The sequence below is a fragment of the Ranitomeya variabilis genome, chromosome 6 (assembly GCF_051348905.1).
Source record: "Ranitomeya variabilis isolate aRanVar5 chromosome 6, aRanVar5.hap1, whole genome shotgun sequence".
NCBI classification, from domain to species: domain Eukaryota; kingdom Metazoa; phylum Chordata; class Amphibia; order Anura; family Dendrobatidae; genus Ranitomeya; species Ranitomeya variabilis.
Genome location: NC_135237.1, coordinates 39,388,111 through 39,402,085, shown reverse-complemented (window position 1 = coordinate 39,402,085; position 13,975 = coordinate 39,388,111). Strand labels below are relative to the sequence as shown.

At 41.7% G+C, this 13,975-nt stretch overlaps 1 protein-coding gene across 6 annotated transcripts in view; it reads right to left on the bottom strand.

The window, feature by feature from the left end:
- The window catches only part of ADAM22 (ADAM metallopeptidase domain 22), a 329,143-nt gene that overhangs the window by 4,043 nt on the left and 311,125 nt on the right, over positions 1–13,975 (bottom strand). For 3 of the 6 annotated variants that reach the window (XM_077268284.1, XM_077268286.1, XM_077268288.1), the window contains 2 exons: positions 8,298–8,384; positions 100–223 (listed from right to left, as the gene is read on the bottom strand). In XM_077268284.1, the coding sequence (XP_077124399.1) occupies positions 100–223; positions 8,298–8,384 (211 nt within the window). The remainder of the gene's footprint in view (positions 1–99; positions 224–8,297; positions 8,385–13,975) is intronic. The other 3 variants (XM_077268285.1, XM_077268287.1, XM_077268289.1) reach the window with 1 other exon arrangement.

Genomic DNA, 13,975 nt, shown 5'->3' with positions numbered 1-13,975 from the left:
CATAAAACTTCTCTTTCCATGCCGTATGGCTATAGTATAATATACTGTACATTATAATACATGCCAGGCCATAGGACCCCTTATTCAATGGCTGCCTACCCGTGCACTCTGTTTGCTTGGTTTCTTCTCCTCGTCAGGAAGTGGGGGCATCGGATAGGGGTACTTTCTGCTAGAAGCGATGGATCCTGTAGATGAGGATGGAGACTTGGAGGGTGACAGTGTTCTGTAAGAAGAAGCACAGGATAAGCAGGGACATTACAGGATAACAATACCGGGTGACATTTATAGGGAGTCCGCCATTCAGATGACTTTAGTTTCATTATGTGATCCAATATTTTTGAGGGGGGGTTTCAGGTTTCTTTTCTCCAGTAGGTACAATGGTTAGTCATAGACCCTGCAGCATAATGGAGTCATTGGAACGTCGATATCCCCCAAATCTCAGAAATGTACAGGAAATTATGATTTTTTAATGGAAAATCTATAAAAGCAAGCCTGAAGTTGGTTGATAATGGTTATAACACCTTTTTCCTGTGCACCATTAGATGATCCATGTAGATGGCGATTGACTACAACCTTCTGTTTATTGTCATTGTGAACGCTGCCTATCTTGGCTTGCGCAGTACAAAACCCCGATGATTTTACCTGTCATTCAGCTGCAGTCAAGACCAGTGATTCGCAATCTTACTGCTTTCTGAAGACCTCCTGCAAACCTCTGTCCGCCATGGTGCACCCCTACTTCCATTCCTACCTTAAATAAGTTTGGTTTAGGGTTGGGAGTGTAAAGTATAACTAGGCTCAGACTTGCTGGCTACCATTCAAGAGCAGGAAATTAGTCTATTTTTTACTGGGAAAGCTACTGGAAACCTCCAAGAACCCTGGTTGGCAAACACTCCTCTAAGCTGAAGAAATTAAGATTTTTTTTTCTATAAGCATTTCACACATTTATATACATTCTAGTACAGAGAAAGAGAATCAGCTTCAGAAATGGAGAAGCCATGGATGTGGAGCAAATGTAAGGAACTAAGCGTAGTCACTACCACTATTGAGGGGGCACCGAAGCATCTGAAGATGCAGAATGTAAAGAAGTCTCCATGCGCCACCCCTGCCAATCCCTGGTCTCCAGATACATCACCTACCAAATCTGCCCTGGGCCATTATCATTGATCGACAAGAACGTTACATAAACTAATGAAACTGAACTTTCTGCAGCTGCTAAAGAAAACGTAAAATGCAGAAGAACCAACATCTACAATGTCTAAAGCCACGAACAATGCCGATCCGTTTACCGGGAATACATGATGGTAACGGCGGCGGAGTCAAAAATATGATGTTTTGGTGAACACTTTAACAATATTACTGATCACAAATATGGTTTTGCTAAACAGAATACTAATCACTTGCTCATATAGTGAATTTCGCTCTTCTTTGGGAAGATCACCCCTAGTCTAGAACTATCTCTTAAAGGGTGAGTTTCTATTTGGTCGATCACTGTGGGGTGATTCAGCCCGAAACCAACCATACAATTCAAAATGGAATGTTAAGTTTTGTGGGGGGTAAATTTATTGCTTTTTAGCTTTCCAAACCACATGGACATCAACAATCCACATGAAACATGTGCCCTGGTGGATATGTGAGAATTCACTTGCTATCCAATATTTACCATCCCCCTTTAGCAGAGGTTCATAAGCTGTTTGTGTTCCTGGGAATTCCAAACCAGATAGAGACCCAACTGATCTGTAGACATCACTTATAGGTGAGACTTTGGGAAGCCCACAAAAATAAGGCAAAAATAAATAATTTTTGAGATTCTTTTCTTTCCATGACAAAAAAATTAATTTGGTGTAGAAAAACAATGTGCATTCAAAGCAGTCTTAGCAGGGATACTCTATGTGGCCAGATATGAACAGCATGGTACAAGCCAACATGCTGTGTAACATCTCTGCAATTCTGCTGTCCAAAGCAGGTGATTCTAAAGGTACCGTCACACTCAGCAACTTTGCAACGAGAACGACAACAATCCGTGACGTTGCAGCGTCCTGGTTAGCGATCTCGTTGTGTTTGACACGCAGCAGCGATCTGGATCCCGCTGTGATATCGCTGGTCGGCGCTAGAAGACCAGAACTTTATTTGGTCGTCAGGTCGGCGTGTATCGTCATGTTTGACATCAAAAATAACGATGCCAGCAATGTTTGACATGGAGCTAACAACCAGCGAGAACGAGAAGTGAGTCGCTGTTACGTCACTGGATCGCTCCTGCATTGTTCTGGAGTTGCTGTCTTTGACGTCTCTACAGCGACGCTCCAGCGATCGGCTCGTTGTCTATATCGCCGCAGCGTCGCTGAGTGTGACGGTACCTTTAAAGAAGTTGCCCAACCTTATCCTCCTACTCCATTGTGTGGACAGGAAGATTAGCCCAGAAACAAAGCCCTAGTGCAAGTGAGAACATAGCCCAAGAAGGACTGTACAGTGTTAGTGGATTGTACAATATTTATATACACTGCTCAAAAAAATAAAGGGAACACTAAAATACCACATCCTAGATACCTCTGAATGAAATATTCCAGTTGCAAATTTTTATTCATTGCATAGTGGAATGTGTTCAGAATAGTGATGAGCGAATATACTCGTATGCTCGAGGGTCCTCCGAGTATTTTTTAGTGCTCGGAGATTTTGTTTTTCTTGCCGCAGCTGAATGATTTACATATATTAGCCAGCATAAGTACATGTGGGGGTTGCCTGGTTGCTAGGGAGTCCCCACATGTACTTATGCTGGCTAACAGATGTAAATCATTCAGCTGCGGAAGAAAAACCAAATCTCCGAGCACTAAAAAAATACTCGGAGGACCCCCGAGCATGCACGAGAAATCTCGAGTAACGAGTATATTCGCTCATCACTAGTTCAGAACAATAAAACATAACAATTATAATCAATGTAAATCAAAATTAATATCCCATGGAGGTTTGGAATGATACTCAAAATCAAAGTGGAAAATCAAATTACAAGCTGATACAACTTCAGTGGAAATGCCTCATGACAAGGAAAAGATGCTCAGTATTGTGTGTGGCCTCCACATGCCTGTATGACCTCCCTACAACGCCTGGGCATGCTAATGATGAGGCAGCAGATGGTCTCCTGAGGGATCTCCTCCCAGACCTGGACTAAAGCATTCACCAACTCCTGGACAGTCTGTGGTGCAACGTGACATTGGTGGATGGTGCGAGATATGATGTCCCAGGTGTGTTCAATCGGATTCAGGTCTGGGGAACAGGCGGGCCAGTCCATAGCTTCAATACCTTCATCTTGCAGGAACTGCTGACACACTTCAGCCACATGAGGTCTGGCATTGTCCTGCATTAGGAGGAACCCAGGGCCAACCGCACCAGCATATGGTCTCACAAGGGGTCTGAGGATCTCATCTCGGTACCTAATGGCAGTCAGGTTACCTCTGGAGAGCTGTGTGGCCCTCCAAAGAAATGCCACCCCACCCCATTACTGACCCACTGCCAAACCGGTCATGCTGAAGAATGTTGCAGGCAGCAGATCACTCTCCACGGTGTCTCCAGACTCTCACGTCTGTCACATGTGCTCAGTATGAACCTGCTTTCATCTGTGAAGAGCACAGGGTGCCAGTGGCGAATTTGCCAATCCTGGTGTTCTGTGGCAAATGCCAAGCGTCCTGCACGGTGTTGGGCTTTGAGCACAACCCCCATCTGTGGACGTTGGGCACTCAGACCATCCTCATGTAGTCGGTTTCTAACCGTTTGTGCAGACACATGCACATTTGTGGCCTGCTGGAGGTCATTTTGCAGGGCTCTGGCAGTGTTCCTCCTTGCATAAAGGCAGAGGTAGCAGTCCTGCTGCTGGGTTGTTGCCCTCCTACGGACCCCTCCAGGTCTCCCGGTGTACTGGCCTGTCTCCTGGTAGTGCCTCCAGCCTCTGGACACTATGCTGACAGACACAGCAAACCTTGCCACAGCTCGCATTGATGTGCCATCCTGGATGAGCTGCACTACCTGAGCCACTTGTGTGGGTTGTAGCGTCCGTCTCATGCTACCACGAGTGTGAAAGCACAACCAACATTCAAAAGTGACCAAAACACCAGCCAGGAAGCATTGGTACTGAGATGTGGTCTGTGGTCCCCACCTGCAGAACCACTCCTTTACTGAGCGTGTCTTGATAATTGCCAATAATTTCCATCTGTTGTCTATTCCACAGCATGTGAAATTGATTGTCAATCAGTGTTGCTTCCTAAGTGGACAGTTTCATTTCACAGAAGCTTGAATTACTTGGAGTTAGATTCTGCTATTTAAGTGCTCCCTTTATTTTTCTGAGCAGTATATATATATATATATATATATATATATATATATATATATATATATATATATGTATATATATATATATGTATATATATATATATGTATATATATATATATATATATATATATATATATATATATATATATATATATATATATATATATATATATATATGAACACACAATATAAATTGCACATGGAAGGAGGGAGAGCGCTGTTATCTTCAAGTTATTTATTTTGATGAACTGATGTAAACTCAGTTTCAATGAGGTTTTTCTTTTTAAATAAGCAGTCCAAAAATATTAATTAGAGCAAAGAGGTGTAAACCCAATCTTACTAAATCACATCCGGAAACCATGTTCTTCATTTAATCCATAAATTACTAATACAATTCATGGCAGCAGCCAACAATGTTTGTGATCCAAGAACAGCAAATAGATTTTTTTTTTCTCCCTCCCAGCAATCCCTCTTTGTAAAAAGTTTAGTAACTCCTGTTAGTCACCAAAAATTCTCTCTGGTGTAAATCAGTCAATAGAAGGGAGGGAGGAAGGGGACGCAGCTGCAGTTTTCAATAAAATAGTGTGAAGATGGAAGTGGGGGACAGATCTGATTGGCCTAAGGCACATTCCTCAGTTATTCTCATGAACATATTTTTTTAACCCTTCCCCTTCTTATCCGATTGTCAACGGCACAACAAACTGCAAAATAAATGCTCCAAAATTGTTTATGCACAATGTAGGTATGACTGGTCCTCTTTACCGATGTTGGGACATCTCACCGTTTACACCTTCGTTTTATTATGATTTAACAAATAAATGAATCTTGTTCTGGATGGGGTTTAGGGTGCGCATGCACCTTAGGCAGCTGTTGTTTGTTCGCTCATTCTGCTGACAGCTGTCTACCACTCCCCTGTAAAGATGAATGCTCGGCCCATATGGGCATTCATTTGTTGTCAATAGGGACAGTTGAGTAGGCAGCTTAGAGACACCACTGGAGCGGGCTTATCTCTCAGGAGAAAATTCCAAACATGCCCCTCTCCCCCCCGATATCACCTGTTTGGGGAGAGTCGGAAGGCTCCCATACACATTAGATGGTCTGCTGAAATTCACGTTTTGGCTGACTTTTCTCTGTGTATAGGGGTCTTAAGATGGATGTAAAGTTTGGAGAGAAGTCTGGCAAATTACAAACAAGTAGTTTTTCGACAACTGGTCGTTCATCCAACACTCCCGAGAACATTTTGAGGCTGATTTTAGGCTAACCCTAACCCCTTTAGTACTAGTTCATCGGAAACCAAAATGTTCTCAAAGTCAATTTCATGGTTCACTGTAGATAATCATCTAATGCTCATGACACAATTTATTTATAATTTGAGGAACATCAGATCCTGCATATAACTTTTGGAAATGAAGAAGACTTACTACTTCTACAATCAAGTAGAGCGGTGGTCTCCAACCTGACTCTCTCCACCATGCCCTGACAGTTTCACAGCAGTGGGAGATCCACAGGTCGAAGATCAATGAAGCCGAGTACAAGTTGTATAAACTTACATCTAGGATTTCTGGACCTCCTACTAGATATCTCATGCCATGCTTCTGAACCAGTGACGTAAACATTGCAGTGAGTTGGATGATGGCTTCTTTAGGAAGAACATGCTTTTAATGTGAGATGTCTGTGGCCTCATGGATAGTATTCGACTTCTGAGAGCTATTAATGGCGAAGGGGTGGCATGCACTACACCCTTTATCAATAGCTTCAGTGAGACAACATAGATAAGAGCACTATATCTATAATACAAAGCCAAACCCACAAGAAGCAAGAACATGTATGAGGGATATTTATCAAAACTAGTGCCAAGGAGAAGCGGACAAGTGGCCTACAGCAATTAGTCAGGATGCTGCTTTGTACTTCCAAAGGCATAAGGAAAATCAGAGCTGGAATATGATTAATTGCTAGGGGTCATTTCTCCATTTTTTTTCCTTCTGACCATTTTTGATGCACTTCCCCCAAGGTTCCTTTTCCAAATGAATTGTCATCTACTGAAAGAAAAATACATCCCCAAACGAAAAAATCTATTTGAGATGTGGTTTCCACTAGGATCCTATGTGGATCGGAATAGTTTAAGTTAGGCTTGTTTTTGGTTACTAGTTCTATTTGGTGGTGGTGGGGATTTTTTTTTTCCTCCTTATCTGATTCTTTGACCACCTGACTAGCGAGGTAGTTTTGGTGATCCCAAAGTAGGTTGGTATATGGGAAAGGTATTGTTGTCCACCAAGTAGCTTGTCGAATACATTAAAGATGATGTCCATCCAAAAACTAGCTCCAGATAGGCTTTCTCTCAGGCTATGTTCACATTTTTTTATTCAATTGAATTCTTGATAAAATTGAAAAACAGCTGCGTGACCACCATTTCCTTCAAATTCCTCTGGAACAAAGCGTTTTGGATCTACATTCTAGCAGTCAGTGGTGGTCCCAGTACTGGAGATCCCAGTAATTATACGTTTATCCTACAGATAGGAGATACATTTTGGTTTGTGGGATATCCAATTTTGAAGGAACATATCTCCACCTAGATCATTTTACCAATAATGAGCATTTGAGCAATTTATGCATTTGTCTAAGGTGACAAAGAAAACATTGATGGGAATTAGTTCTATCAATTGGTTCGTTTTTTGGATTAATCAAAGGAACAATTTTTCTCTGGTATTGGATGCCATCACCATATTATAAGTTATAACCTATCCATTGGATAGGGGATAACATGCTGGTTGCAGGGGGTTTAACCACTGAGACCCCCAGTGATTCTAAGGATGAGATTGTGGAATCCAGGATCTGGGCTCTGCAAAGCCCTACCTTAAATTTGAGAAGGTCTGCCTGCTCCATTCATTGCTTATGGGACTGCCAGAGAAATCCGAGTACAGCGCTCAGCTATGTCTGGTAGTTGCATAGATGAATGTAGCGGAGATCGAGCCTGCGCACCTTTGCTCCCTTCAAGACTGGGTTCTGTAAAGTCCGGTTCCTGCATTCCAGAGTCCCGCTCTTTGGATCACTGAGGGTCCCAGTGGTCGAACTCCCTGCGATCAATAATTTATCCGCCATCCTTCAGTTAGGATACTCTTTAAAAATAAGTTCTCTATTTTTGGGAATCCTTTTTTTGAAGAAGGGTCCTCAGCAATAAGCTGGTTACAGTCCCACTGGTGGGACCCCAGTATCAGCTGTAGTCTGGGGGAGAATCGGTAACAATCAAGTCGATCGGCAATCTGTGTGATTGACGGACACGTTGGGTCGTCCAAAGCAAGAGACGCTCTTTGTAGCTGCTCTCTTTTATCTTTTGGATAAGGGTCCTGATTCTAATAACTTAGAATTCACCTATAGCAGAGTTTAAAAGTAACTTTTCTAAACTTAACAACCACGTCCATGTCTGATACTCTATACCTATTAGGGACAGAATATCATGGTGGTGGACTATTGGACTACCAACAATATTTCTGTTTTTAGATTCCTGCTTTTCTTATTCTTGAAACTAAAGATTGTAGAAAAAAAACAAGGTTGCTTTATTACAGAAATAGCGCCACTCTTATGCACAGGTTGCGGTCGGTACTGCACCTCAGTCCCTCTCATTTGAAACAGCTGAGTGGCAGGAGTGGTGCTGTTTCTAGAACAAGGCAGCCATTTTTTATAATCTCATACAACCCTCTTATTCTTACGTACGGGTGTTTGGACGGACACATCCTTTAATAAATGCCCACAGCTCTTTGTACCATATACATTTTTCATTTAAGGGGATTGTTTTCTCCTTTAAGACAATAAGGTATATACACTCACACTACCAGATATATACATAATCAAACAAGTGCATACATGCACGGTACCACCGTATATGTACGCTGTATGTAGGTATGTATATATGCCAAGCTCCACCACAGCGATATACCGCCACATCGCTCTGCGTGTAATAAAGCGTTCCGTTCCGTAATACCTAATGTACGGTCCTTCTGTGTTTTTATTCACATCTTCTACCCATATAGCTACATAATGTTGTCTTTTGTACCAGGGGTTAAAATACCTGCAGAAAAGTGATAGGAGGAACAGGAGAACAGAGAAAGCAGAATATACAGTCTGAAAAAAATACAACACGATCACAGAAAGAAAAGTGAGAATGGGAACAAAAAGGAGGAGAGAGGTAAGCAAGCAATGAGCATAGGTAGATCAGCGTGCGAGGGGAAATCATATAGAATAAGAAAGTACTGCCACATTTAATGTATATGTCCTTCACTATACAGAGCAGAGTTCACATATTTTTGGTTTATTTTTCTTATAAAAAAAAAACCAACAAAACAGCGCCACTCCTGTATAATGGCTGTGTTTGGTATTACAGCTTATTCCCATAAAAGTCAAAATCTGCAGTACCAGACAGCCATGGACACGATAGGAGCTGTTTGCTGGAAAAAAAAAATCTTTCAACCTCATAAAACCTTCAAAGAAAAAGAAAACACAACAGGCCTCATTTATTACAAGTAAAAGAAAACTCATTGTTGCTGGTAGCAACTAGGGATGAGCGAGCGTGCTGGGATCAGGTGTTATCTGACAACAAAACTTTATTTTTATCAGGTCCGTGTAACAAATAAACGCTGAGCTATGACTGGTTGCTATGGGCAATTTTAATAAATGAGGCATGAAACGGTAGACCTCTTTTACGAAGACTTGCTTCGTTGTCCATAGCAACCAATCAGAGGTCTGCTTTCATTTCTTAATCTGCTCTGAACAAATGAAAGCTGTTCTCTGATTGGTTGCTATGGGCACCAGCTACAGCAGAGGCCTACACTTTTACTATTAGACAGCAGAGGCCCACACATTTTTTTTTCACTATTAGACAGTTTAGTCCCACTGTGTTTAACAAAACCAAGATGTCAAAGGCAAAGATTTAAAAAAATTGTTTAACAAAATGGTCTTTGTTGTTCGTAGCTACCAATCACAGAGCAACTTACATTTTTCAAGAGCACTATAAGAAATGAAAGCTGTGCTTTATTGGTTGCTATGAACAGGGCCGCCATTAGGGCATTACTGTCCTTACTGGCATATGGAGCCCGATGACCTGTCTTCTGCTCACCGGGCCCCAGCGGCCTCTTCCGTAACTGCCCATGCGTCCTCAGACACACAATCAGTTAAAATCTGTTATTATGCAGGAGATTCTTCTCACACAGCAATAGTTGACTGCCGCCAGCCAATCACAGGTGGGCAGCTGACGTCAGCGTGCACATCGCCGAAGTATGACGTCGCTGACATACCCCGGAACGACACTGCGTGCCTCAGCAGAATCGGAGAGGAGGACACCGCTGAACCTTGTCCAGATAAGGAGCAACTTTTTTTTGTAAAGCTGCAATATGGGGGTGCATTATACCGCTATATGGGTGCATTATACTATGGGGTGCATTATACTACTATGGGGATGCATTATACTATGGGGGTGCATTATACTATATATGACAAGAGGGTGCATTATACTATGGGAGTGCATTATACTATATATGACAAGGGGGTGCATTATACTATGGGGGTGCATTATACTATATATGACAAGAGGGTGCATTATACTATATATGACAAGAGGGTGCATTATACTATGGAGGTGCATTATACTATATATGACAAGGGGGTGCATTATACTACTTTGGGGTGCATTATACCACTATGGGGGTGCGTTATACTACTATGGGGTGCATTATACTGCTATAGGGGTGCATTATGCCACTATGGGGGTGCATTATACTATATATGACAAGGGGATGCATTATACTATGGGGGTGCATTATACTATATATGACAAGGGGGTACATTATACTATGGGGGTGCATTATACCAACTTGGGGGTGCATTATACTACTATGGGGATGCATTATACCACAATGGGTCTGCATTATACCGCTATGGGGCTGCATTATACCACTATGGGGGTGCATTATACCGCTATGGGGGTGCATTATACCACTATAGGGCTGCATTATACTGCTATGGGGTGCATTATACTGCTATGTGGTGAATTATACTACCATAGAGGTGCATTATGCTACTATGGGGTGCATTATACAGCTATGGGGCTGCATTATACTGGTATGGGAGTACATTATACTGCTATGGGGGTGCATTATACTATGGGGTGCATTATACTGGTATGAGGCTGCATTATACTATACTGTATATGACTATGGGGTACATTATACTACTAGAAGGGTGCATTATACTGCTATATATGACTATGGAGGCAATATGGAGAGACATGAGGCAGAATGGCAGGACATGTGGGGTCCAGAATGGAATAAAATGTGGGGTCCAGAATGTGGGATATTATTACTATAGGGTCTAATTAAAGGATATTATTTTTGAGGATACTGTTTTCAGTGTGGGGGAGAAGAGGTCCTGTTACTGTGCAGCACGACACAGTCGCTTTTTTTCTTCATCTAGCATGGCATAGAGCTTGGAGGAAAAATTGGGGAATGTGCTCTAAATAACTGTTATTTTCTGCAGAGATGAGTCCTGGTTGGAAGAAGTGATGGCAGTGTGCACTGGATGAAGATGAAAAACGAAGATGAAGGACTTCAACTAGAACCGTCACCAGTGAGTCAGTGTGTAACCTGTACACTGACACTATACACTGTATACTACATACAGAGCTCCTGTGTATAATGTCACTGGTGATCCCTGTTGTATAATGTCACTGGTGATCCCTGTATTACCTGTAGACTGACACTATATACGGAGCTCCTGTGTATAATGTCACTGGTGATCACTGTATATTACCTGTACATTAACACTATATACAGAGCTCCTGTGTATAATATCACTGGTGATCACTGGATATTACCTGTATACTGACACTAAATACAGAGCTCCTATTAATAATATCATCGGTGATACCTGTACACTGACACTATATACAAAGCTCCTGTGTATAATGGCGCTAATGGTAAAATTAGTATTTTTTAATTAATGATCAGTATTGCAGTATTCGTTGACTATGTGGTGGTAATATGTGGTCTGGTCATGGTGTAACGGTATTTGTCCCTTGTGTCTGGTGTTATTGTTCATTTTAAAAACTGTATGTGACGCACTCCCTTAAAGAAACAAATAAAAATATACAGTTAGGTCCATATATATTTGGACAGAGACAACATTTTTCTAATTTTGGTTACAGACATTACCACAATGAATTTTAAACAAAACAATTCAGATGCAGTTGAAGTTCAGACTTTCAGCTTTCATTTGAGGGTATCCACATTAAAATCGGATGAAGGGTTTAGGAGTTTCAACTCCTTAACATGTGCCACCCTGTTTTTAAAGGGACCAAAAGTAATTGGACAATTGACTCCAAGGCTATTTCATGGACAGGTGTGTGCAATCCCTTCGTTATGTCATTCTCATTCAAGCAGATAAAAGGCCTGGAGTTGATGTGTGGTGTGGTGCTTGCATTTGGAAGGTTTTGCTGTGAAGTAAACATGCGGTCAAAGGAGCTCTCCATGAAGGTGAAACAAGCCATCCTTAAGCTGCGAAAACAGAAAAAACCCATCCGAGAAATTGCTACAATATTAGGAGTGGCAAAATCTACAGTTTGGTACATCCTGAGAAAGAAAGAAAGCACTGGTGAACTCATCAATGCAAAAAGACCTGGGCGCCCAGGGAAGACAACAATGGTGGATGATCGCAGAATAATCTCCATGGTGAAGAGAAACCCCTTCACAACAGCCAACCAAGTGACCAACACTCTCCAGGAGGTCGGCGTATCAATATCCAAATCTTCCATAAAGAGAAGACTGCATGAAAGTAACTACAGAGGGTTCACTGCACGGTGCAAGCCACTCATAAGCATCAAGAATAAAAAGGCGAGACTGGACTTTGCTAGAAAACATCTAAAAAAGCCAGCACAGTTCTGGAAGAACATTCTTTGGACAGATGAAACCAAGATCAACCTCTACAAGGATGATGGAAAGAGAAAAGTATGGCGAAGGCGTGGTACAGCTCATGATCCAAAGCATACCACATCATCTGTAAAACACGGCGGAGGCAGTGTGATGGCTTGGGCATGCATGGCTGCCAGTGGCACTGGGTCACTAGTGTTTATTGATGATGTGACACAGGAATGAATTCTGAGGTCTTCAGAGCCGCCATACTGTGTGCTCAGATCCAGCCAAATGCAGCCAAACTGATCGGTCATCATTTCATACTACAGATTAACAATGACCCAAAACATAAAGCCAAAGCAACCCAGGAGTTTATTAAAGCAAAGAAGTGGAATATTCTTGAATGGCCAAGTCAGTCACCTGATGTCAACCCAATTGAGCATACATTTCACTTGTTAAAGACTAAACTTCAGACAGAAAGGCCCACAAACAAACAGCAACTGAAAACCACCGCAGTGAAGGCCTGGCAGAGCATCAAAAAGGAGGAAACACAGCGTCTGGTGATGTCCATGAGTTCAAGACTTCAGGCAGTCATTGCAAACAAAGGGTTTTCAACCAAGTACTAGAAATGAACATTTTATTTAAAATTATTGAATCTGTCCAATTACTTTTGGTCCTTTTAAAAACAGGGTGGCACATGTTAAGGAGTTGAAACTCCTAAACTCTTCATCCAATTTTAATGTGGATACCCTCAAATGAAAGCTGAAAGTCTGAACTTCAACTGCATCTGAATTGTTTTGTTTAAAATTCATTGTGGTAATGTTTATAACAAAAATTGGAAAAATGTTGTCTCTGTCCAAATATATATGGACCTAACTGTACCTAAAAAGAGTATTGGATATTTTAACAATTATTTAATAGGTTAGAGTAGAGTAGGGCCCAGCCAAAAAAGTTTACCTTGTCGTGGTGCGAACTTAAAAAAAATCTTTTAGTCAAAACAAAAGCTGCTGGCTATGTATGTGATATAGTGTTAGATGGGAACTGTTAATGTATGATTGGTGAGGGTGTGGTGCAGATGTGGAGTTTTCTATGAACGGGCGGCGGGACTGTGGCAGGTTGGAGGCGGAACTGGGGTGGAGCCGATGTGAATTTTCAAGGGGCCCCAAAAATGTTGCCAGTATGAGGCCCCAAAATTCCTTGTGGCAGCGCTGGTTATGAGCAATGCTTAAACTGTTTCATAAATCTCCCCCAAAATACACAAGGTAGACCAAGTGTGGTAGCAGATCCTGCAGTATATATCGGTGTATATATCTCTCGATCTTAGGCAGTAAGTAGGGCACTTGCACATCAGCAGTAAAAATAAAGACATCTTGAAACATAGAGTTCTATGAGGAAGTGAGGCTCCTAGTAGTGGGACATGCACCAAATGCCAACTGTCCTAAATTTGCAGGAACTGTCCTAATTTTTCGGAAACAGCCCTGGCATATTTGTGATTCCCTTGGCCCAAAAAAGTGTCTAGGTTTACACAAAACTCAACCAAAAATGGGTGTTTCCGAGCAGAGATGGGATATACCTTGATAGAACTGGAAATCGGGCTAAAGTTTCCCTAAGTTGCCAATGTTGATAACTATGGAGAGGAAAGAACTATAATGTCAATTTGTGGTATGATAAGTCAAACTCATCTACAGTCCCTAATTCGGTCTTTATTTTATTTATAATTATTTTTTACTAACTGCTTAATTGGCGCCAATCATTTCCCCAT